General features: G+C 39.4%; 1 protein-coding gene across 10 annotated transcripts in view; it reads left to right on the top strand.

The window, feature by feature from the left end:
- The first annotated feature begins 7,034 nt into the window (after positions 1-7,034).
- The window catches only part of KCNC2 (potassium voltage-gated channel subfamily C member 2), a 99,234-nt gene continuing 79,488 nt past the window's right edge, over positions 7,035-26,780 (top strand). For 5 of the 10 annotated variants that reach the window (XM_021528157.3, XM_021528159.3, XM_021528155.3 and 2 more), the window contains exons 1-2: positions 7,036-7,678; positions 8,354-9,111. In XM_021528157.3, the coding sequence (XP_021383832.1) occupies positions 8,479-9,111 (633 nt within the window). In that variant the 5' untranslated portion in view covers positions 7,036-7,678; positions 8,354-8,478. Of the gene's footprint in view, positions 7,679-8,353; positions 9,112-26,780 lie in introns of all 10 variants that reach the window. The other 5 variants (XM_021528162.3, XM_021528163.3, XM_021528165.3 and 2 more) reach the window with 2 other exon arrangements.

The raw sequence follows: 26,780 nt of genomic DNA, 5'->3' as shown, positions 1-26,780 counted from the left end.
GAGTCTTCCAGAATTTTAAGGCATGTATCAATCTCTTTCTGAATATAGAAAAGTTTATGGGAATCACCATAACTATAGTGACTAGCAAAATTAAAGTGGGTATTCATTCTTCCTGGACACAGATGTTAGAGGTTAATCCCCATTTCCCATTTCTATGATTAGACAGATCAGGACCTAACACCTTCTGGGTTCCTACTTCAGGAGGTGTGCAGTGCCTCAGATAAGATTGCTTATGCCCCGATGGCTCCATTCCTTCAGTCCAGGCACATTTCTCTACATCTCCACTTACACCCATGTGCACAGGACAGGTAGGTGTCTGTGGCTGGTGTTTTGTTGGTGTTGTTGTACCTCCTGTCCCCGACCCAGGTGGTGTGCTTAACAGTATTTGCGGCAACAGCAGCTCCTCAGCCTTCACCTACCTCACATTTGCCCATATCAGCTCTTTTTTTTCTTTTAAGGAAGGCATACTTCTTCTAGACCACTGTGGTTCAAAACAAACTGGGAAAAGATCTCAAGAGTATCACATGTTGCTGAAATGTTTACAAGACCAGCGTGGACACGGCATGTTCTCTGACAGCTAAGTGTAACAGTCAATGTGACCAAATGTGATTTTACTCTAAGTATATAACATGACTTGTTCAAAGACATGGAGAAAACTAAAATTTTACAACCTTGCATTATTTTCCTAGTACTAAGAAGGGCCACTAACTCACAGTTAGTTATGCTGTTTCTGCCAAGACTTCCCACCTCAGCATCACCTTGCACGACTGTTTAAGGCTCACTGGCACCTTGTCTCTGAGGAGGAAATGCTGATGATGCTACCTGCAGTGGATCTGGTGATTTCTATTTGGCTCTCCCTGGTCTGGTAGGGTAATGGTTCCAGTTTATGGGTCATAGCAGAAATCTGTAGCAGCGCCTCTAACTTTGTCAAGTAAGACAGAAGCACAAGCAAAGGAGATGCAGTGTTTATCTCTTGAGAATGCTGTTCTGTTTCCATGGCAGTAGACAGCTCAGTCCAGATTTGGGCAATCTTGTCTGCAAAGTAGCACAAAAAAAAATAGGAAAGGAAAAACTTGACTGCAGCTGAATGGAGGCAGTCAAAATTAATCAAGCTTGCATGCAGTGAGATTGGGTCTGCCATATGAGACTGCAGAAACTAAGAAGAAACCTCTTTGCTTCCTATACTGCTCAGGCATCTAATTTCAAATCTGCCTGCCTCAGTCAGTGATGCTCTGTGGGAGACTTCTGTGCCTTGAACTCTTGGAGTTGCCTTTCTAATAGGCAAATAATCTATTCACAGTGGGAAGACAAAAAGTGTTGCAAAACAAAATTATTAAACTTTAACGTAATAGTAGAAAATTATTATTACAAAGTATCCTCTATACACTGATAATCAATTAAATTGCTGCTTTTTCAGGGTTGCCTCAATGATCATCAGTGCAAACATCTTCAGAAGATGATCTATTAAAGCATAACAAAGCCAGTATTCTTGAGGTATTTGAATTATGGTCTCTTCCTAAAAATAATTGAAAAGAATGGCGATTGCTAGTGATGGGAAGGAAGAAGATGATAGATGAGGTTTCCAGTTGAATGTCGGTGAAACACAGAAACTAGGTGTAACAGTGCCAGTCACTTGAAAACCTCTGTAGTCCTTATAGTGTGTTTTCATTGCTTTTGGGAGCATGTGAGGGAGGGTGTGCTGACTTCCTCAAATAAATCGCTGTCGTATGTAAATTATGTATCAGTTATGAACTGATTTTAGAAGATTAGTAAAAGTTAGCATTAACTGAAACACAAGACTGCTTCCAGAATATTTTATTGAATAGACCTAATCTTTCAAAAATACAGACTAGCTGTTCAATAACAGTTTGAATATTAATTAGGTACTAGATAGAGTGTATGCTGGAGGATAGATAATTTACCAAAATAAAAGTGTAAAGGTTTCTTTTCCATTTTTTCTCTACAAGTCAAAATATATCCAAGTCAGTTTGATCATTTCAAAGACTTAGAAAATAAATACCACTTGAAATTTATTTGCAAGGTTGTTGACAGTCCTCTATAAATTGTCTGTTTCTTAATACAGTATTTGCCAATGAAATGAAACTGACAGATGTTTCAGAGAAAAGTGTGTTACAGATATTTTTGTTTTGTTTAGGGTTTTGTTGATGTGGTTGGTTTGGGATTTTTTTTTTTGGTCTCTGTTCTGGAGAGAATTCTAAAATTAGATAATAGTGCACTTCTATTCAGATGAGTTTAGTTCTTATAGAGCATGTTCTTCTGTACCTGAAGAAACCTAATTGTCCTGCAGTCTAGGTGATGGTTTATTATTTATATTATATGAATACTTAAGACTTGCAACCAGATGAGGCCCTCATTATTCTGACACAAAGCTTTATTATTTATGTGTTGCCCAAAAACTTCAGTTAAAATTAATGAAAGAGATAAAAAATAGAAAATCACAAATTTTAGAAGCAGAGTTTCCCAAAATTTTCATTACACTGCCAGGAAACAGAAACTCCTCCAAGTTGGTGGAGGCTACCTTGGCTCTGCTGGCCATGCTGCAAGACAAGATACATGGCTTTGGCATTTCCCCATTTTCCATCTCCCTGTGCTTTCCAAATAGAAAGAGAAAGCTTTATTCCTTCTGAATGAGGAAAGCTTGTACCCAAGAGCTGTTTGGAGGTACTGCATTCATTTTCCTGTCTCTTGCGACTCTGTATGCTTGGAGGACATTCCAAGACCTATTTCTTTCAGTCTCTTTAAGTAGTAAGAGCACCTGGAAGAAGCTCAGTCCATGTATTTACACTTGAACTAAGGAGCAAGTGGCTGTTGAAAAGCTCAGTACTGTTCTCACTGCCTAATGAGTCTTTCCAAACAAACTCTTCCTGAGAGGACCCAGACCAGAAGTGGCATCATGTGCTGCTAGATATGCATGAGAAAAACACATCACTGACCTTTCCCTGAAAATGAAGGAAATTTTCAGGATAGATAAAAAATTCATTTCAACTATTCTAGCACTGGACATTAAAAAATGTAAGTGTGGATAGAGCCTGAGGCAATAACTCCTTTTATAAGCAGAATGTAATATCCTAAAGCTCTTGAGAAAATCTGCATCCCACAAACATGAATCAGCACTGACGAAGGCACTTGAATCACAGCAGAAATAGGTGAGTAATCTTGCTTTCCACCATCTTGCATTGCTAATACCTCTGGCATTAGTACTGGGAGGGGCAAAGGACACCCCAGGGTCATGAAGGAAAAAGGCAGTAACTTGAAGATTCTGGTGAAGTTGACACTGGGCAAAGGCCATGTGCTATTTACCCCTGATCTAAAGGAACAGTGGAATGGTGACAGTTTCTAAGGGAGAATTTCACCAGGTGAGAGCAGGTACCTGTGAGAAGAGATAACTTGGATCTGGACGTTTATTAACCTGGAGGAGGTGATCTATTGGAAAGGCTGCACTTGCCTATGTGCGTTCTTGTAGCATCCTAGGCAAAACAATCCTGACGTGGGGAATTTCACCCTTGAACACACCAACCTCTGCCTTTCTTTTGAAGAGAGAAACCCAAAGCCATTTTTAATGTACATACTCTTTAGAATTTCATCTTCACCACTAAGGAAGGCAAAGATTTAACGACATAGCCTGGATCATACTGGGGATTCCTAATTAGGCAATGCAATTAATGCCTACCTGTACTTTTTTCTACTGCGTCATCTCCTTTCAGAAGACCCCAGTCTTGTGTACACTGTTTTTAATTTCCTTGATAAGTGTAATATACAAGAATTTTTTCCAGGTTTTCATTTTTTTCATGAGAGATACCACATTCCCCAGAATTTCACAGGAGCTGAAATTTAGGGGAAAGCATATGAAGCACACCTGTCTGTATAAAGCCTCTCATATGGAGAACTCCTGCATGCTAGCGTGGGAATGAGAGCAGGCTGACTTCATAATAGCTTTCACATTTTGTACATCTGTATTGTCCAGTCTTACTTTTATTCATATTTCTCTACAATAAGACTTTTTAAAAATAATTCTGCATTTTTGAGCAAACCAAGCTTATATCTCAACTGCATTAAGTAAAAATGCAATCTTGCACTGGAATTTAAAAATAATGACATCTTTCTGCTAGGTTTGTTTTGAGCTTCATCCAGTTTAACTACACCATGGTTCCTTACAGTTATATTTCAGAGATGTTCACTTAATCTAGTAATTCAGGGTTTTTTGCAGTTTCAGAGTAAGATTCTGACTGATCATCAGTGTACTTCAGTATAATGTGGCTGCCATGTTCTGCAAGATGTGTATATGTAATTGTAAATAGTAGAGAATCTTATAAATAATAAGGGAAAATAGTAAAATACATGAAAGAAACAAGTAGAGGCTTAATAAAATGTTAATGATAGTGGATATTTTAAATAATTACTTAATGATTGATAAAATTGTTATAAATAGATCATATTTTACCTTTGCATTGTCTTCAGTTATAATTTTTGATTATTAAACTGATTATTTTTTGTTTACCAATTTGACATCATATGAATAATATGGAATAGTAATCTGCACTAGAAAAACTTGGTGGCTTTAACTTCTCATGTCCTCCTCAGGATGACAGATGTTATCTGGCCAGGATAACCTTCCCAGGGACACACTATTTAATAGGGACAGACCTCCTCCAGAAGGTGATTCAGACCATGACTGTAACTGAAGTATACTGTATTTTTCCTCAAATTTGCTTTTCTTTTGGGCAAATCCCTACTTCCATTTACTCTTGTTGTTAGACAGCTGGTAACCCAATGTGTTTGCATTACAATACTCAAGCTTGCACAAAGAATGATTGCTCCTAGTAAGTAAAATGTTCGTTTGCCTTGGTTTTCTCACTGAGATCATTATATCTAATTTTATTGCTTTGCTGGTGAAAAACATAACATGGGACCTTTCCCAAGGGTCCATAGGATATTTCTCTTTGTAAAGGAATTATTAGCCAGCAGGGAAAATCAGTTGTACATTGCTCAGTATCACTCAGTTCCTCAAATAAAGCCCCAAATTCTGAGCTACAGAAATGTTTCCGCTTATCTTTTAAATGAATATGTTTGAGCCTGTGTGTAAATAGTTTTTTTGATTTGTTGGGTTTTTTTTCCCCTTTTAAGATATATTTCACTCAGCAGACACATTTCTCTCTCTTACATATGTCTCATGCTTTCACTCTTACTGGAAGCACTGAGGAGTGCAAAATTCAGGTCAAACTCTTGGAAGGAGGAAATTAATTCATAAATGTCACTATGTCTATGTAGGATATTGTGATTCAAGAAAATTTCAGCTCTAGAAAGTAAACATCTAACATAATTTCATCCTTCATTGAGAAGTCTGCATCATGATGAAACTGTGAGGAAGAATCACACACAGAGAAATTAACAGCATTATATTTAGTAAAAGAAAAGTTATAGAATGTGAAAATTTTTATATTACTGAAGGACTATTATATTCTGGGAGAGACCATTCCTTTTCTTACCAATTAGAAATTTCTTTTCTCTTGCTATTCTTATCATGCAATAAACCCCACCATGTGCTTCATAAGTCTGAAGTGTCAACTGGTTGCTCATAATAAATGCCTTTTTCATGGCAATGGCATTACAGGTCTGACTGTAAAGATTTTATTAGATGCCATACTTGTTAGTCTCAGGTTTCTTAGGATTTTGGGTGGGTTGTGAGAGGTTTTTTTGGAGGGTGGTTAGTGGGGCTGGGTTTAGGGGGATTTTGATTTTGTTACTGTTGGGGCTTTTGTTTTTTGTTTTGTGTGTTTGGTTGTTTTTGTTTTTTTGTTTTTTTTCTGGAGAGGTCTGCTTGTTAACTTGGGCACAGATGTGGAACTTGAGCAGACGGTGACAGTTCAGATGGAAGTCCTGGTACTCTCTGATGGTACAGTTTGTGTAGTGTTTTGGCAGCTACTGCCACCCTATGGTTTTCCATAATGGATGAATGCTGCAGAACTTTAATGTGTTGCATTTCTCCAGAAACCTCTTACAGGTCAGAGAGAAGACAATGAATAGTCCTTTTCTCTTACTCTTTCTCTCTGAAAAGGGAACACCCTTTCAGAAAAATCCCATTTGCAAAGAAATTCAAGTATGGCATGAGAGGCCATAGGTGGCATTAGGATGGCAGAATCTTTTCCACAATATTCAGTTACAACTATGTAACTGAATATTAATTTTGGTTCAAAGGATTTTTGCAAACTGGTTGTATCTGCTTTGGCAGGATAGATTTTACTTTTTTTTTTTTTTTTTAGGATCTTCAAAATGTACATCTGGAGAAAGCTTCCAAAACCAATTTCTTAAAGTTGCTGCTGCTTTGGGAGCCTGTGTTTACATCATGAATGCCACATATAGACAGATCTCAGATCTGGGTTAAAGCAATCTGGTCTAAGTAGAGTGTCCTCAGAGCATTGCTTCCAGCAGAGCTTTGCCCTCCAGACGCCAGCAAGTGCGCAGCCGAAGGCTCTGATGCAGAAAGAGGACGTTTCAGATACCATTATTCCACTCATTGCCCTCCTTCAGGCCAGGGAATACCCTTTTGCGTGGAGGAAGACTTTTTTCCTTTTGAGGAAGCGGCAAGAGGGATCACCTCTCATGTTGAAGATCTTCTCTTTGGGGCTGGAAGCTTCTTTCCCTTTGACTAACCCAGCTGAAGCCAGGTAGCAGTGTAGGCTGCAGAAAATAACTCAGCTGGCTTGCAGGCAGAGATATGGGACTCTCATATGTTATAGTGCCCAGGCATTGGTTTCCCTCATATATTATTGGGGACTCTCAAGTTCCATCCCCTCTGACACACCTAAGCAGTGCACGAAGTTTGAAGTGATTTTCTTTATTTTCCTTAGCCGACATGGAAACTGGATGCCCTCTCCTTAAGCCGGATCCCCAAAGCCCGCTGCCGGCCGGCGCCAGAGCTGGCTCTGGGCTCCCCCGAGTCGGGGCACTCCTGCCGCCGCCGCGGTCCCCCGGCGCCCCGCTCATTCCCCGCCCCGCCCGCCGGCGCTCTGCGGGCGCTCTGTGACCCTCTCCTGGTGGATGAGCACCCACCTGTAGCTATGGCTGATTTTTCTGCATTTCTCCGAAAAGAGCTATTCTCAGCCCCGCTCCCTTCCCGCTTGTTTTACTTAAGCGAACCAAATGTCCGTGTATCAGCAGCGGAGGTGGTGTCTTTTCCGGAAAGATGCAGCTTTTGCTGTCGCCGCCGCCTCCCGGCGCTCCCCAGGCTCGTAGCGCGGGACCGGAGGGGTGTGTAGGGCTGGCTCGGCTGCCCCTGCCCCCGCCCCGGGGCGGAGCTGCGGCCCCAAATGAGGTACGATTTCACCTTTGGGTTCGTCTTCCTCGAGCGCCAGTGGAATTACGGCTGTCGCGGTCCCCGCTCATGGCTCTGCGCTCCGCCGGTGGTCCCCGCTCCCAGCCCCGACGTGGAACGGCCACATCCCCCCTGTAAGATGAGGGGAGCGGGATCTCCGCGCGGGCGGCGGGAGCCGCTGCTACGCCTGTCGGAGTTGGGCATGGAGGGAGGTGAAACAGCCACCTGAACGCGGAGAAACACCCGAACCGACAACAAGTAGTCTCGCCAGGCAGGGCGGCACGGAGAACGGCTAGTGCTGGAGCCCGCCCGGGAACAGAAGCCGCTGTCGCTCCTCCGGCACAGGTAGCGGCGGGGCTGGCGGGGGAGCGGGAGGCACCCGCGGCAGCGCTGATCCCACCTGCCCTTCCCCGAGATGCGCGCTCGCCTTCGTGATTTGTCTGAGAAAGTAGAGAGCCGAGCTCCACACAGATAGCTTTTCCTAGCGTATGCCTGCTGCCTGCGCTTATGGGGTGCTCTGTATTTCTTCCCAAAAAGCAACCCTTTCCTCCCTCCCACAGTGGGGGTAGGGAGGAAGAGAAAAATATCTAAGCTTTCTTTTTTCCCCGTCGTTAAGCTGTTAGATTAATAAAAGATAGATACCCATTAAATAATTAACCGTACACTTTCTGTTCCATCAGCTCGGTTCACATAGCCCCGCGAGGGAGAAGGGGGTGGGGACCGTGGCGGATCCATACGTGGTCGAAGCAGCAGCAGTGCCATTTCGGTAGCTTGCTTCCAGGGAAAGCGGGAGACAGCCCGGAGCTGTGCCCGGAGCGGGCAGGCGGCACAGCCCTCCGCGGAGGAGCGTGCGGAGCTGGCCGGCGGTGGGTGGCGGGGCGGGCCGGGAGGGCTCTCCCCGGAGTGCGGGTCCGCGGGAGATCTTGGGAGGGGTCTGGGACAGGCCGTGATCGCAGGGAACGGTGCTCCTACGGTGGTGCTTGTGGGGCTTCTCCTCCATTTCTTCTGTTTACGTTTAAGGCAGAAGCTCGTTCTCCACGGACCTGCCGGCGACCGGCTGCCCCCCGCCCAGCGACCGGCGCGCCCCGCTCCCGATCCCCGCCGCCGCCTCCCGCGCTCTCCCCAGTCATGTCCCACCCGGAGCGATGGGGAAGCTCGAGGACAACGAGAGGGTGATCCTCAACGTGGGGGGCACGCGGCACGAGACCTACCGCAGCACCCTGAAGACCCTGCCGGGGACCCGCCTGGCTCTGCTCGCCTGCGAGTCCCAGAGCGAGTCCCCGGGCGGCGAGGAGCCGCCGCCGGCCCCCAACCCGCCGCCGCCTCCGGCGGGCGGCTGCCCGGAGCCCGGCAGCGGCTGCAGCCCCCGGGGCAGCGGCGGCGCCAGCGAGTTCTTCTTTGACCGGCACCCGGGGGTCTTCGCCTATGTACTCAACTACTACCGCACCGGCAAGCTGCACTGCCCCGCCGACGTCTGCGGGCCGCTCTTCGAGGAGGAGCTGGCCTTCTGGGGCATCGACGAGACCGACGTGGAGCCCTGCTGCTGGATGACCTACCGCCAGCACCGCGACGCCGAGGAGGCCCTCGACATCTTCGAGGCACCCGACCTGCTGACGGGCGAGCCGCCCCCCGACGGCGACGACGACGACTTGGCCGCCAAGAGACTGGGCATCGAGGACGTGGGGGCGGCTGCCGAGGGCAAGGGCGGGCGCTGGCGGCGGCTGCAGCCCCGTGTCTGGGCGCTCTTCGAGGACCCTTACTCCTCCCGTGCCGCCAGGGTAAGCGCCGCCGGCCGGCGCTCCCACCGGGCGCTGGGGAGGCCGGGGGGCTGCTGGGGTCCCCCGAGCGGGAGCCGGCATCACGGGGGAGCTCGCCCCGCTCGGGCTGTGCGTGCGGAAGTGATGCTTTGGTGGGCCACTGCAAGGGGGGCATTGGTCCACGTGGGGTGGTGATGCTTGCCTCCTGACATCTCCAGGCACGGTCAGGCAGCACGGGGGTCCCGCTCTGCCAGCATCCTTCCCATGGGAGTATAGGGGGTGAAGTGGGAGCTATGCCCCGAGAAGCCTGCAAGGGAGCCATAGTCCCCCCCTGCCCTGTGTGGGGTTGTGGAGGGGGTGACTCAAACTGGTGGACCTGTTTGTGTGTGGGTGTGAGCAGGAACAGCCCCAAGGCACCCTCATCCTCCCTGAGCGCCTGCATGAATGTGCGTTTGGGGCCGGGGCAGCTGGCCTGAGGTCTTGGGCTTGGGATCAGGTGGTGACAGTGACTCAGGAGAGCGACCTCAGTCCATTCTGAGCTTTGCTCTGTCTGCACTGGTACGGGATCCGGGTTCAACAAACTGAATGTGACAGGGGGTCACCCTGGCTCTTCCTCCATTGATTTCTCAGGGTGACCCTGGCTGGCTCAGTGACTGAGGGACTGGGTACAAGACAGTATGTGATCACACTGACTTTCTTATACTTAGATAGGGATTTTAGATTTTTATGCTCACTACTTTTTACTTTGATGACTTGGATTTTAGTTCTGTCTTTTCATTGCAGTTGTCAGTGATGATGCAGGTTTGCTTTCTAATACAGGGCTTTGGAGCAAACAAATGGTTGTAATTCCTTTGAGAGAAGTATGCAATGGTGTCTCTGATTTAACCAGAGCAGAAACCACCAGCAAATCCTCCCTGCAATCCATGACAAATGACTTGTAACAGGGAATACTTAATTATAAAATGGCAATAAGTATTTTGTAGTGTATATCAGGATTTCCACAAAGTATTTGGAGCTAAACCTCATTCTGCAGAAAGTGCAGTTACGGTGGGTGTAATCTCCTAATCAGTTCGCTTGTTCCGCTGGCGGTCTCACAGGTGTGCACATAAGTGTGTGGTTTAGTGACTTCTGGAATTGTACCCCATGGCATGATGCCGTTGCTACCCACTTACCCTATGTGCTTATTGAGGTAAGTTAAACAGAAAGTAAAAGTCCTCACACTTATTACTGTCACTTATTGAGTGCCAATGTTGTTAAGTTTTTGAATGTTGCCTACCAGTATGTTTTGCCTCAAAAGCTGGCTCTAGTTGATTCTTAAAATATGTTTTAAATAAAGAATGGGTTCTGAAGAAAAGCTACCAGAAGTGTCAATCTTTGCTCATCAGTGACATACCCTCATCTTGCATCTCAGCTGCTGGAATCCTAAAGAAAGTTTGGCTGTCAGTTCCTTGACAGACTGTAGTGTATGAGGTGACTGCCCTGCAGGTTTTCTTTCACCTACTGTCTTGCAGAAAGTTGCTGACAGTGTCAAAACTGCAGCTTTTATGACAGAGAATCTTCCTGGTCAACTTTGCTGGACAACTGAGGAGTATGGAGTAAATGTTAAATGGAAGATACCAGGAGAAGTAGGAAGGTAGGCACGCTCTTATGCCCTGGAGTTGAAGTTGGGTTTTCAGTCCAGTCTTTGACAGAACCTGTAAGCACTTGCTTTCCAAATTTTCCATCTGTACTAGGTCATCCTAAACCATTAGTGGTTTGGGTGATGACATTTCAAGTTTGCAAAATGAATACTGTAATAATTAACACTATAGTAGGAAATTGCAGCATGGAATTATTAATCTCTTAGGATATTTAACTTGTTATGACTTAACTTGTTTAAAGATTTTATTCTGATTTCGAACCCAGGCATCCAGAGTGAGGCAGTGTCAGAACCATATAAACCATGTCTACATCTGTATTTTCATTTTCTGAAGCTCTATACTTGATCTTTCAGGTAGGGAGACAATTTTGAGAATTTTTGGTGAGTTTTAAAGCATTAAAGTTAATTTGTATTTAAGTGACTCGCATGCACTTAGTAAGCACTCTTGAACACAGTAATTTAAGGTGATGGTAACCTTAGTTTGGAACTAAGACATTATGTTTTTCCACACCTGAAACAAGAACCCTTATTTTCTCAGTATTCTGGCAAATACACTCTTTTTTTATGTCAGCAGAGATGATGACTAACTCAAAACATTTGAGTGAAATCCTGGGCTTACTGAAATAAAGACAAAACTCTGTGAATATCAGTCTTTGCCTCACAGTGTTAGTTACTGACTCATATACCACTTAGATTATGGTGGGGCTTCTTAGTGATAAACTTTCCTAAGAACTGTGATAATAATTTTCTTTTAGCTTTACTGATTTAGGTTCACTAGTGTCTTTTTGGGGAATTAAGATGCTGATAAAATGGGATATTTTCTGTTAATGAAATGGTACTTAATATTTGTGATTTTCTTTATTCGAAACTGTGATCTCTAAAAATAGAAATTTATAGAAATTCAAATATAAGTTGCCATGGTAACCTCTTTGGGGATAGTGCACGCACAAGATTATTCTAGCAAGACCATCTAGTGATGTTATATAAATAGTGGAACTAGTTTGTTGACAAGAAGGTTTACTTTAGTTGAGATTCTAAAAAAATTCAACTTTTAGTGCATGCAATTTGATAGTCAGCGACATCTAATAAACATGGGGCTTGTTAATATGAAATACAATCCATGTATATATGATTGCTTTGAAACCTGAAACACTTTCCTTTGTTTCCCAAGTTCAGGAGTTAGGTCTGATTGTTATTTCTGGCTTCATATTACCATTTTGGATGTCATAGACCGTGAAATGAAATTAAAGAGTGCAGCTGTACTCCTTTCGCTCCACGCGTAATAGAACGATCATTCACAAAAGGCTGCTTGACACAATGCTGTAATGTAGATATGAAAATCTACTGGCATAAGGTGCTGTCATAGGAGGAGGAGTGCTGGGCGACTGAATGTTTGTGCGTTGGTTTAAACCTCTCTAAAACAGACACCAAATTCTTATCTGGCTAAAACCTGTGCACTGATTTGTTGGTTAATACCTGTGAGTGATTTTGGTGTCCAGTGGCTCTTAGGTGGTACTTGTTCGCTTTAGTAAAGTGCAAAGATACATTTAAGTAGTTTGGAAGAAAGCACAAGAGGCAATATTTAGTGCCGAGTTCAAAAAGTGTCTGCAGATGTTCAGGAAGAACTGGAATGCCAATGCTCATCTCAGATATCATATTTCAAAGTAATTACCTCTAAAGCCTTTTTACTTTTGAATAGTAGTTGAAAAATGTTGCTGTTTGAAGAAGTAATTAGTATTTGTCATTGATTTTCCCTAAAGATAATGGATTACCCTTGTACTGGGTGCAGGAATGCAAAAATGGCCCTGAAATTCACCAAGTCCATAGCTATATATCTTTAATGTTTTGGGAAGACTGTGTATCTCTTCATGGATAAGGGGCAGCACCTGCCACATGGGGTAGTTAAGCAGTGCGGCAGTCAGCATGGCCCAGGGCACTTGAGCTGGCACTGCTGTTTGCAGCAGCTGAAGGCAGCTATGGTTTTTATCTCTGGGAAAGATCATCATTACTTGGTTTACAAGGAAATATAAATCCTAACTAGCAAGTATTTGTCAAGTTTGCTGTAAGTAAATATTCACTGCAATGCAAATAAATCCACAAAAGCCTTGCAGTCTAGGCATCAAGATACATCCTGCAAGCGTTCTTAAAAATACTCATGATGCTTCATAGTGACATGGGGAGCTGTATTTGAGCAGTGGGTGGTATTTTTGGAGGGAAATAAAGTTCCCCTCTACTGCTTTGTATGATGTTAACTTGTCAGAGATTCCGTTCAGTGACCCATTGCATCTACGCCAGCTGTGGATATTTGGTGCGGTGAAGAATCAGCTGAAATGAGTGGGATGGGAGACAGGAAAAATATGATTTTATAGATTCCCTTGAGAGGCTAAAGATACAGAAATTATGTTGGAAAACATTCTTATCAAAGATAACTTATGTCTTTATTTGGTGGCTTGCTTATGTTTTCTCCAGGTACCTAGATACCTCTTTTGATACCTGTCAAGAAAGCCTTGATTTAGGAAGCCTGTCATATACTATGGTGAATGCCTGAAGTGAGTTATATTTTTAGGGCTTTGCCTGTTCTGATGCAAGACAGGTTTTAGTTTTGGTGGAAACAACGCTGCTGCAGCAGTCTGAAATACTGTGAATGTAGTGGTGGACATACATTAATCTCAGAATATATGTTTGTAGATTAATAGTGAGTAGCAAAGGTTAGCTTTCTTAACTGATAGGAAGCCCTTTAAATGGAAATCTTTGCTCTGTCTCTTATTCAATACGGAAAGCAGGTATATTTTAGATTTTACCATTCAATTATTATTTAGGCAGACATTGTCTGAAAATAGCACAAAGAAAATAGTTAAGGTTGATGCTTCAAAGAGGGTATTCTTTTATTTTTTTGTAATCAAAGCATTGGATTTTTTTACAAGTGGGAAAATATTCAATTACATTAAATTAGTGAGAAACAGTTGTTCTGCTCGAAGCATTTATGCTATGGGAGCTCCCATTTATGCTATGGGAGCTGTCTTTTTTAAAGACAGATCAAGATGGTTCCTAATGACAAAAGTCATAATGCATTACTGTTACAGATATTGATACACTCTGTATCTTCATGTATATATGGGCTGCCTAAATCACATTGTAAGTAATTTTTATTAATTTGTCTCTGGCATGCTGGCTTTAAAAAGTCTTGATTGTAAATTCTAGCTTAATACATGATGTATAATCAATTAGCTTGATCTACCCTAAGTGTAGATGGTTTCTGATGGTACTGACATCAGTGAGGTAAAATCAGCAAGATTTCTGCCTTCCTAACTTCTGCCTCTTCCTCTACAGCTGTTCTGCCTGATGCTGCTAGTGTTTCCATGGAAACAAGCCAGCTCTTCACTTCCTCTTCCCATTGAAAACAGCCTTCTCACTGTCACTTATTCATCTGGGAAAATGATTTTGTCATGGTTCTGACATAAATGACACAGAGATGATCTGTCCTATCATTTCAGAAATAGATGCTATTAGGTATGTGCATGTGCATACATCCAGATTGTCCTTCAGTGACTCTAAAATAATTTGGTTAATGGACTTAGGTTGAATTTGCTTTGGTGTAACTGGAAGTGGAAAACAGCTAATTAGACACAGCCCAATATAGTAACAGTGTGAAAACTATTTTAAATTGAGAAATCTGGCAGACAATGTTCTCTTTTTTATGTAGTTAATATAGAATGTAGTATTTGTCATGTTTGCTTACATGTTTTCTTAAATGGTTTACTTTGAGGATGATAATTTGTTCTCAAACTGATTAAGATGGTGGTGGGAGGAATATTGTATAGGTTTCAGTGCTACTGTCAGATGAGGAATCACATTATCATGGACATCATGTGATGCAGTCAGAATACAAAATAAGTGATGCAAGAAAACTGGTACCTTCAAGGTTCTTTTATTCTTAAGGTGTTTGGTACTTAGTCCAAAGTAAATATATCAATCAATACCTTGTGAAGAAATCAGCATTTTTGCTTGATTTGTTGAATTTGTGTTAAGTCATAATTAAAAAAGTTCAGAATTCAGATAAATTCCATATCCTTCAGTGTAGGGACTTTAATACACTATAAGGGAAGTTTGTGTAAAATTTGTCTATCCTTCTCTGCTTAGTGATCATTGGCAGAACACGATTGTTCTCTTCCTATGAAGGTGCCTTGCAACTGAGGTAGAAGAATAAGAGAAGAGGAGAAGCTCCCTCTATAAAATTTTAATGTTTTAATAATCTTTTATAAAAGTGATGTGCAGTAGTTTTAAGATGGAAGAAACAATTTCTTCTTATGATCAAGTGCTGTTTCAGCACTGTTCATTTCTCCAGAGATGGTTCCTGCTTGTCCTGTATTCAGATTCGTGGCTCATCTTAGGGAAGGAAAATTTCCTTCAGCCATTACTGGAAAGAAAGGGTTTATGCTCTCCATATTTAGCACCCAATGGAGGTAGTGTGTTCCCTTTTATTTCTCTTTACTAAACTTTTCTTTAGACCTCACTTCTGACAGCATGGTTTATAAAAAATTACTGATTCAGTGTAAAAATTGTGGGGATTTCTGCAGGGTTTTTTTTTCTGTTTGTTTAATTGTGAGTAAATTAGACAAATAAAATATGGGTATAGTAATATTCAGAATATCAAGCTATCAGCTGTCAGTCTACTTAGTGTATTTCTTATGCAGTTCCTTTACATACTCTTGTTCTTTCACAAGCACACATTTTCCTAGTATAAATCAATAATTGCATAGGAATAACAATTTTATTTTACAGAAATGCTAAGTAAGGCTATTCAGTTATTTTATATGGAGAGGAAATACGGGAACTACGTCCCGTAGTGCTCTTACTTCCAAAGAGCCTTCTCCCTGACACAAGGGCTGAAACATGGGACTACTTCACACATCAGAAATAATTTATTGAACGAAATATTCACCTGGGGTAATGTGCAAGGACATAGTAATATAAATATAGCTTGGTGATATTTATCAACATGATAAAAGAGATTCAAGTTGTAGTGATGACTTGGTACATTTTTTTCGCTATAGTAGTATACACATGTATATATTGATATAACTAAATGGTAGTTTTGTCAGATACTATAGAAATAGCCATAGAGAATGAACATGAATCACACGTTTTTGGGGCTTTTTGTTTTGTTCTTCTAATTTGTTTAATTAACATCTTTGTTGGTATTTTACGATGACTAAAGCAGTTTTGAAAGAAAAGCTCCACTTCCATCTGTTAATCGGAAGTGTTAAAAATAGAATGCCATCTAATCACATGAAATACAATGTCTTGTGATTTGTGATTTGCTTTACAGATTTCCTGGCTGAAGTGGCAGCTTGAAGCTTAAAAATCAAATAATCTAATTATGTATTATAGTAGTGTGTTGTTATTCTCCCTGGTGCTTTTAAGTGGAAACTTCTGAGGTGTTGCTTTGGTTTTGGTCTTTTTACCAGCAGGTTCATTATTTCAATAGTGTGACAATTCAGTTCTTTCTTGCTACAGACAGCCTTTTGTAGTTTCTTAGTGTTTCTAGGTGAAACTTAGGTATTGGGTCTTTGATATACTCCAGCAAAAGGCTTCAAACAGAGAACAGTCTCTTAGCCCAATGCAGAATAGTGTGGTATAGTTCATTAATATGCATGAAATATGACAGAATATGATCGAAGCTTGTTTCTGAAACAAGTATAATTTTAAATAAGCATAGTTTAAAGTGTTTGCATTTTCATTAGTGTATAGCATAGAGAATTGCATTTTTCCACTTTGCCTAGTCTTTATAAAAGGCTAAGTATCCCTTGAAGATTGGCATTTGGCTTGGATAATTTTTAGAGTACTAAAGATATAGTATATATATAGCAGTAAACTTCTTTTTAACTGTTTAAATCTTACCCTAGGAGAAATAATTCTTCTTTGGCAATGACTTTTACCTCAGAAAAATGCTTGCTTTGATAAAAGCACAAGGCTATTCCAATAATAAGGATCTGATAGCACCTGGGATTTTAGAGCAACAGAAATCAAATGCTGAAACTCAGTTAATGGCAGAGAAAATTGCATTGGAGAAGATGAAATGTAGTGGAATTGAAAAGGGGGCTGCAGAACACTACTGTGAAGTGCTGGGTACATGTTGTTGCCATAATGCAGAGCACAGGCTGAGTCCCTGACAATTTTGAAAGGGGACTGTGTTGGTGCCTGCTGCAGCCCCAAGCAAGAGTTTAACCATCCCAAAAAGCACCCTGCTGCTTGTGGGCACTCTTAAGGGGTGGGGGGAATAACAATATCTTCTAGTCACGTTCCTATTGGCCTAAGTAATTTCTCAGATTGTGGTCATTCATAAAATATATTAGGCTTTTGTGTACTCTGAACTATAAAATTTGGCATAATCAAATATGTAGTAATTAATATTTTATATAAAGCCTGTGCAGTAAAAAAAATTAATATTTTTATTAATATAGATATTAAAATTATTACAGGAAAGTGTAAAAATATTTTTGAAGTATACACAATATCTGGGTATAAATTTTATTTAGTTCTTAGACAATATCAAATGAGATGTACTCAATAGTCCTTATTTTTACATAGGTATTTAAAAATTCTCTGAACTTTTCAAGTGAGAAATAGTCTTTATTGGCAGTTGGTAATCCCACTAATATGAATGGCAATTATGTTTAATAATTTCTGGCGTATCTTCATTTTCACAGGATAATTAAAAGCTGAAAGAGATATTTTTGATATTTTTATTAGTATCATCAAAAGTGTTACACATGTCGTTTTTGTGACAAGAATTTTTCAGTATTCTAAGTTTAATCCAGATATGGTTTGGAGAAGAACCTTACTTGTCTTCCTGGTTTTTGATCTCATTTGGGAAATAAAATTTCTTGCATTTGCAGTTCTAGATCTTTCATTTGAATTTGAGGCTGTAATTGATGCATAAGCACATTTGAATTTCACCTTGAACATTCTTCCCTTGGTCTGCAAAATTATTTTTAAAAATAGTAAATAACAAATTTGGGATGGAATTATGCCTTTCTACAGCTTCCTGAGAAGGGAAAGTGGAGAGGGAGGTGCTGATCTCCTGGTATCCAGTAACAGGATGTGGAAATGGTTTAAAGGCTGTGTCAGAAGTTTAGGCTGGACACTAGGAACCTTTTCTTTACTGAGAGGGTGGTCACACACTGGAAGAAACTTCCTAGAGAAGTGGCCAATGTCCCACCCAAGCCTGTCAGTGTTTAAGAGGAATTTGGGCAACGCCCTTAAAACCATGCTTTACCTGTGGATTTGGCTGTGAAATGGTCAATCAAGCAGTTGGACCATTGGATTGTTGTAGGACCGTTTCAACTGAAAGAATCTATCCTATTTTAAAGAAGTAAGTTCTGGTTTTCCAACCTTACCTTCTTTCTCTTACAATGGAAAATCAAGTCCTTTTATTTAGTAATGATGGTGTTTCATATTTTCATGGTTTAAAAACAAAAATGTGTATAATAAAAGACATATAATAAATAATATCATTTTTTAGGATAAAAATCAAACAGGGTGGGATTTCAGTGTAGGTATTGAGCATCAGCTTTGCTGTATAACTCGTTATCTGGTAAATACGTCACATTAAATTGATTTAAACACTTTAGGCACCTTAATCCTTTGGCCAGTGAATTTTATTGCTGGCTATATTAGAGACTGTTTGCATATAGTTTCAAATTTGAAAATTCAGACTCTTGACATCAAGACAGAGTTATTTTCCTGATTGCCTAGGTGATATACCTGTGCAGTTTGGAAAGAAATGGCTGTGGTCATCATTTGTCTCCAAAACAGGCACGTGAAACTAATAGTGCAGTGGCCTGTGAATGGTCAACAAAACTGGTTTGATGCATTGCAGCTACAAGGTCTCCTTGGTTAGTCATTGCATTTTTTAAGTTGGTGTTTGGATAGCAGAAAAAAATGAAATCGGGAAATTAAACATGAAAATAGATACTTAATAACAGGGAAGATTATGTCTTGTGGAAAAAAACCCGAGCCATTATGGACTCAAGCAAATAACATGTTTTCATTGTCATGATTTGTCCAATATAGCCAGCCAAACCTTAAAACTGGCAAAGATATTACAGGCTGCATGTGTGTTTCTTTTGACTATGCTCACTGTTTTAAGGATGGAAGATGCTGGGGTTTTATGAGCTGCAGGTTTATCTAGTTAAACTTCTTGCTTCAATTGTCATTTCCTTAATCTTTTAGTGAGATGGGAGTTTTGATCTTTCCATCTTTTCAAAATTACTTCCCTAATGACTAGATGATGACATTTTTGAAACGGCTATGGTAAGTAGGTACAGTCTGCACCTCCATCCAGGAGCTGTGACAGCAGTAAGTGTCCCTCGGAACTATTCATTGAAGGCTCCCAAAATTGGTTCTTACGTGCTTCTTCACTTTTCATCTGCATTGTGTTGCATTCAGCATCTTGCAATGTCACAGAGCCAATGACTAGCTGGTCTAGCACTTCTGAATCAATGCTCTTTCCAATGCTTTTTTATTAAAATTTACCATTTTAATATGGTTTGAAGTGCAATGATAGCTGTAGATACCTATCTACTGCAAATACTACTTTAGTAGCTGTGTTAGCAGTTTTTCTTTGAAAGTGTGATAGCTTGCCTCATTTACTGAAATGAAAACTCTGCATGATTTCAATGACTTTGTATTCTCAACAATTGAAAGACATTTAAATTTAGTATTTGGTAGCAGAAATGTACCCATTAGTCTCTAGAGAAGTGAAGATGTAGTTTTTGTTGGGTTTGTATTTCATTAGAGCAACCTCTCTTGCAATGCAGTCCTGACAGATTTGTGAGATGAAGGCATTACGCTTTGAAAAGACACCTGCTTTCTTCAAGTATGAAGAGCTAATTTTCTAAAATGTGAAGAAATATTAAAATCCTATTCTGTACTGCTGCTGTTTGTATCCTGCTTGCAAATAAAGATCAGGAGGTGTCTGTTAGTAATTACAATGAAAAAACTTTGCTTTGTTTGTTTACTGGCGAAGCAATTTTAAAATAACAAGGTAATTGTTACAGTTTCCTAATCACAGGGTAAGTAATATGTTTCCTCCAGAAACCCAAGCCTTGCCTGTAGTTGGGAAAGTCTTAAAAAAAGTGGAGGCTAAAGGAAAGTGTATGGCCTAAATTTTTCATTGCAATTCTACTGTTCAGGCAAATAGTGTGACAACTGTGTGCACTGAAGAAATGTGAAAATGGGGTGAAATGTGAGTGTGAGACAGGAGGTAGAATGTTTGGGATCCTAGTGCTTCCAGACTTCAGGTGTTCTTATCCATATATATACAAATGTTGGTGCAAATATTTTGTGTGTGTGTATAGATGGACGTACATGCACAGACGCACACATACAATTATAAACAAACTAATACATAGATGTTTCTAACCTGTAATTATGGTAGTCAGTAAGATTTTCTTTTCTTTTTTTTTTTTTTTTTGATTTCCCAATTTGTCCTTGAATATTTTAATGAAGAAGGCTGCATCTTCTATTTCATTATTAATTTAATGTTCTGGCTTTTACATGTTTAATTTGGTTCCTGGCTGTAAGTTGGAATAGTTTTGTGGACTGCATGAGTGTCTTGCTTTTTTAGGCTATGATGGATCAATCTTACTAGATATGCATCTATATTACAATGTTGGCATACAGTAATTAATCATGTTCGATAACAGGAGTAGTGTTCCATTCGTTATAAATTTTATGTCACTGAATGTGGGAGAAACCTTAAGGAGTTGCATAACTTGAGACATCTTATTTTCTGTGAACTGCTATCTCATCGGTGACTCTCAGGGCTGAATAAAGTTATTCTTGTTTGTCAAAACATACATTCTTTATGGCATTTTATAAGACATTTTAAGAAAGCCATGTCTCCCAGGGATGCAGTTCTCCCTCCTTCAGCTTTAGTAAGGGGATACATTAAATAAAATGAGATTTGGGAATCATTTATATCGGGTCATGTTGATAGCACACACAGTGATTTTTCATCTTTGAAGTATTACAGCCTGTTTTATTATTAATCTGACTATTTTTCATTTACTTCTTTTTTTTTTGAAAGTAATAGAGGATCAGTTCAAGTTAAGTTCATACATCTCTGGTTCTTAGGAGGATTATTAACTAATGAGAAGCATAAAACTATGAAACCAACATTTAAGCAGAAGATGCAGAATATCATAATACAGTGAGAGCTAGGAATGGTGTAGGGATTATGTGACAATGAACTCATTTGGTCAGCCTTGGAGGGACATTGAGATTGAAGAGGGATCAGGAACTAAAGTTCTAACGGGGAGTTCTGGAAACTAGGTTTATGTCTTCTATGTTTCACCTTTGACTGGAAACTGAAAATATACAAGTGCTCTTTTACCTTACAAAATAAAAATAAATACATTAAAAACCAATTAGTGCTCAAATAACAAGGGTTTCTAAAAAAGAAGGAATTGAATTTTTATTTGTGACTGTAAAATATAGTGCAAGTGAGAGCTAAGGTAATTTTTAAAGAAGGTTGGGGATTGTTTGCTAGTTTCTGTGCCTGAAAATGTAAACATATATAATCATTTAACAGTCCCTTTTTTCTTTCTTTTTTTCTGTTGTTGGGGTTTTTTTTTCATTCAGTGGCTCTATGGTAGAAGTAAAGTGTGACTGTAGTAATTTGAATGTATGCAGTAATGAGTATGGGAGGAAATCATCAATGTGTTGATAATGGTGTTTACAGAGCAGAGTTGGAAGAGTGTATTCAGAGAAGAAGGCTTATATCCTACACCTGAAGAACACAATAAAAAAAACCCATTTTGGCTTCAGTAAGAAAGCAGTGACAATTTTGAGGCAAAGTCTACATGGCAAAAACCTCTTCAATCATGTTAGTAATAGTTGCTTTGTTGGATGTAAACAGAAGGAGATTGAATTAAAATCATAGAACAGTAGAAAAGATCTTTAAAATCATGAGTTAAGGAGAAGGTTGGCACATAATGGTCTACTATAATTTTTCTTCCACAATTTTATTAAGTAAAAAAATACTTCTCACTGTTCACTGATACTGTTCAATGAATTTCTGCAAAGACCTTAGGTATTCGACCCATGCAGTTAAATTCTAGCACAATAGAATGTCAAGTCTCAAAGTGAAAAATGTTGTTCAATCTTTACAGTTGGCTCTGCTGTCAATTTGATTTGCAGTATATTAGAATGATAAATATGTTGAAGGAGCTCATGTTGATTGTTGATTGTGTTCTTTAGCTGTTTTCTAGGGGATGCTTTCATCAGGCTTTTAAAAAAAAAGAGGGTAAGAGTCCAAGGCACGGTCAGTGTCATCAATACTTATGGTAGCACCTAATTTTGTATTTCAGGAGCATTTGCATTAGTTACTAAAAGCTATTCTTGGCTGCATTTTAATAGGTTAATAGTTTGTACTTAATTATGTAGATCAGTATTGGCTAAGCTTACAGCAGTGTTGTAATTAAGTTACTGTAAATTTTGGTATGAGAGTTTTTCAACAGAAGTTAATCCTTAATTCTGAAATGATCCCCATCTTTGTGTGCTGCTTTTCATGTACAAGAGCTGTAGCTGTAAGTTCTCTCTGTAGAGATGGATGAATTTATATGGTGAATGCATTTTCATGAGCAAGATGTGTAACATGTTGTTTAACAGTTTATTATGAAACAATACCAAACATTTTGCTTACTGATCAGACGTGAATTGTTATCTAATGTGAAATCTATGAAGAGGAAGAGCATTGCCATCAAAACTGAAATGTTGTTTTGAAGATTCCTGGGGGCACTGATATTTTGATTTTTTTTTTCTCTTTTTCCTCACAAGGGGAAGTTATACTGAGTTATATATCAGGAAATACATTTTAAGGAAGCTATACTGAATTACTACAGGAAATTCATTAATAGATTTACTGTGGTGTTTTCTGTTGGGGAGTAACAAAACAAAACAGAACTAATATTTAGTTGTATCTGGCCAAGATTTGAGGATGTGCTTAAAGCATGTGACAGTATTAGCTGAATGAATTCCAGAAGATGGCAGTTGGCAAGCCTTGAGTCTGCTGTGATTGTGGACAGGCAAGTGATTTCTTCATTCAGTTAATTGCTTTGGAACAAACAAGATGCAGGATAAACAAGTGAGTCCAGTTTCTTTTTCTACCTGAAATGGTGGCTACCTATACTTTTGTCAGAGAATGACTGTATTGTAGGGATTTCTTCTGAGGCTTTTGAGGTTTGAAAACTCTTTTCTAGTGTATTGTTAATAGCTGTGTAATACAGGGCTGGATTTCAGCACTGATGCCTATTACAGAGTAAAACTTAAACCAACATACAATGTTTTACTTAGAATTCAGTGCATATTTCCAGCCAGTAAACCAACTGTAAAGTATTTGTCAAGAGAAAATTTATAGCACTATAACTTCATGTCTGTCTAACCCACTTTCTCTTTTGTTCATGTACTGTGCTGATGATGTGTGTTCTGAATTTGGCAAAGCTGGTTCTGAACGAGGAGTTTAAGGAAAGATCTGGTTTCATGTTCACTGCGTATCTTAAAAAACCCCACACCTTCCATTATAGGACTTTAACATGAAAAAATAGTTCTGTGTATATCTAGTTGTTGCAAATTGCTGGCCCGAGTGACTAATTTGACCCTGAAAAAGCTACAAGCTGGTAGCCATGATAATGATTTGCAGTGCATTTTAAACTGCTTTTGGCACTAGTTGTTAAGAAGGCTCTCCTTTGCTCCTGTGATATTTATTAGAGTGAAAACCCTAATAAATGGATGGGTGTTCAAGACTTACCTAGATAAATACTCACCTCCTTTTTGCGAAGATTGGAGTTCATAGTACTGTTCTGTTGAGTCAAGGTTGCTTGTACTTAAAAGAAGTACACTGCTTCCTGCATTAGTCTGGCAATCTCTGAGTCAGGAAAGGATTTCCTAGAATGTGCAGGGAATACTGAACAAAGTGAGCATTGTCAGACTGGTAAGTTAAGCACGCTAGAGGATGGAAGTGTGCCTATAAATAGGAAACCAATCTGCAAAAATACATAAAGATCTTGAGAAGAGAGGATCTTAGAGGAGAAATCTAATTGGGGGATACTGAAGAAAAGTGATACATTTGAAATGGCAGTTAAATAAAAAGAAAGGTCAAGAGAGAGAAAAGAAAAGGCCTGTTGGGGAGGGGTGTTTTGTTTGAACACTATAAATTAAGTAAGGCTCCAAAAATTAGGAACTGGTGCTGCCCTGAAATGTAGGTTGTGTTGGTTATAGTTGCTTCTGGATTTGTTTTTTTCTGCTGCCTAGGGAGGACATAGTAAACATTAACAGTTTTGTAGGGTGAATATTTGCTTTTATCACAGTCCTTGGGAATTCTTCAGTTCATTAAAGTATTGGCAAGGGAAGAGAAGGGAGAAGGGCAGGGAGAAGCCTCAGTGTCCATTTGTACAAAGCTACAGTCTTAGGTTTAATTAAACAGTTGGTTTTTTTTTTGGTTTTTTTTTTTTTTACTTTTGAAAAGTAATATATTAAATCTTTGTGTTTACCACGTATCTCTGAAGATTTATCTGAAGAACAGTACTATGAACTCAAATCTGCATGAAACTTCTGTGTACCTCTGTAAGCTTTAGAATGGGATCTTTCACATACACTTGCTTTTTCCTTAATTGAGAGTCCCTAGCTCAAAATCCTGCTTAATAACTCTCTACTAAACATGGTGCCTGTTGTGCAATACCTTTTGAAGTGAAATATATAGCATGTGTCATTGAGGTGTAACTGTTAGATAAACTGAGTTAAGTGTGTATGTAGCAATATTGTGTGTACCTGTATGTAGCAATATAATTATTTAAATTGTGAATTTCAAGAAAACTGAACAGAACTGGTTTTTATTTCAGTTCACAGGAAAGTAAAATAGGTCATGTAGGAAGAAGAGAGGCTAATAAGATAAATGTTTATTATTTGAAATTTAGGAAAACCACTAAGTAGCACAGCGTTTTATTTTTAATTTCAACTCATTAGTTTTTACAAAATGGCCTTGAATAAAATTATCCTAAAGGGACTCTCTTATACATTGTGAGCTGATAAATGAAGGCTTTTTTCCTGTCTCACAACCTATTTTAGGGCTGTTGTTGAAAGAACATTGAATGATGATTCCACTTTTTGAGGCAGTAATCCATAGCAGAAGCAGTCCACTCTGAAATTCCCTTTGAAAAGAAAGTAAGACTCCTACAGCCAAGCAAAGGACTTCCAGGTCTAGATCACTTACAAGCACAACTTCTTTACACAGGATCAGAATTAGAGAGGCATGCCAAGTGAATGATGAAGCAAACTGCCTCTTCTATGCTTCTGTGAATAGAAAAAGACATTAAAAATCATAAACACTCTATATTTAAAAAAAAAATTCTTATTGCCGTATTTGAAGTTTACAGCAAAAAACAAAACACCAAAACAAACAAATAAGCCCCCCAAAATCCCAACCTCTACTTCAAGGATGCATTTTTATTATTTTTATTACTAGGTTTAGGAGACTTATGTATCCATTCAATTAAGATGAAGAGCCAGGTAGAGGAAGAATGGTAAAAATCAAAAACAAAACATGGAGATTTGTAATACCCCTTTATCTGAATTATAAGTGATATCAATTAAAGTGTCAGAAAATCTTGACAATCTGCTTTGTCTGTGTTCATAATCAGACTACTTCATGAAAAGTTGAATTATTTTGGAACAAACAGGAAGAAATGGAACAGCCAGCCATATAAAAACTAGTATGTGTGAATGATGATTTTATGACACTGTTCATCAGAGATTCACTTCAGAATGCCTTTGATAATTGTGTGGAAAGGAAAACTCTGCCTAGATATGCAGAGTCAGAGACAGTTCTACTTCTTCATTAAATTTAGATTTTTCTTAACTTTTTTTCCTTTTTTTTTTTTAATTAAAGCATATGAATAATCATATCCTTATTTCATGAATTTGTTACATTTTGGAACAAACTAATTTTCTTCAGGCTATTTTCTACTTTTTCTAATTCACTTATTTTTCTGCTAGGTTTTTTCCCTTTTTTTTTTCCTCCTTAGTATTTGAGGACTCTATAAATTGAGGTAACACTTTGCTCCTCTGTAGAAGGACTCATCAGCAAGGCTTCTTCCTGTAAGTGTGGGTTTTATATCTGTAGAGCTAGTGGTGTATCTCATGAGTTCAAATATCTGATCCTGTAATACTGAATAAATGGGCAAAGTCCATACCCCCTTCTTCTTCCATTTTATTGAGTATTGTTAAAAAAGCCCATAAATCTCTATAGATAGTCTCACTGTCAAGTATAATGAACAATATTATTTTCTTTTCAAACACAGTTAGACTTAACAATCTTAAAACTGCAGAGAAATCTGCATCTAGTTTTTAATCCTATCTACAGATGAGTTACAAAATCCTCTACACAAAGTCTGCCTGGAAAGCTCTCAAGTGTTGTGGTATATAATTTCTCAGTTGTGTGGCCTGGAGGTGTAATTCGGTGCATCTAATATTAGGAATCTAAGTTCCCTATATTTTTAATAATTTGAGGTACAGGCCTAGATGATTGAAAATAGCTGAGAAAGATGCATTCATTTGGACACATTAAGCTCTCTTGTGAGTGTTTTAAATATAATCCTGCTATATGTGTGACTAAAATGGGCAATTGTGCTCTCTACTTCATTGGACTGCATTTGTTTTCCCATAAGCTCTACTAGTGTGAACTAAGCAATGTGCAAAGTGAAAATTGTATTTGTGGCCTAAATGTAGAATTGGCACTGATCTAACTAAATTGTTAGCTAAAGCCGATGTGCCTAAATCCATGTAGCAAGATTCCATGACCATGGTCAACCAATTAAAGAGTGCCCAGTATTCAGCATAGTTTGGCTTCCAAACCCATTTTCCCACACTTAACAGAATGTACTAGAGGCTGTCTCTGATGTAAATTAGTTACTTTGCAAATCTGTTTAGCTAAACTGAAGAAATTTCTCTGTGATTTCTGTAAAGGTTGCTTGTGATACTAAGGTGTTCT

The sequence above is a fragment of the Lonchura striata genome, chromosome 5 (genome assembly GCF_046129695.1).
Source record: "Lonchura striata isolate bLonStr1 chromosome 5, bLonStr1.mat, whole genome shotgun sequence".
Taxonomy (NCBI): domain Eukaryota; kingdom Metazoa; phylum Chordata; class Aves; order Passeriformes; family Estrildidae; genus Lonchura; species Lonchura striata.
Note: the sequence above shows the minus strand (reverse complement) of the source record. Positions and strands in the feature narration are given on the sequence as shown.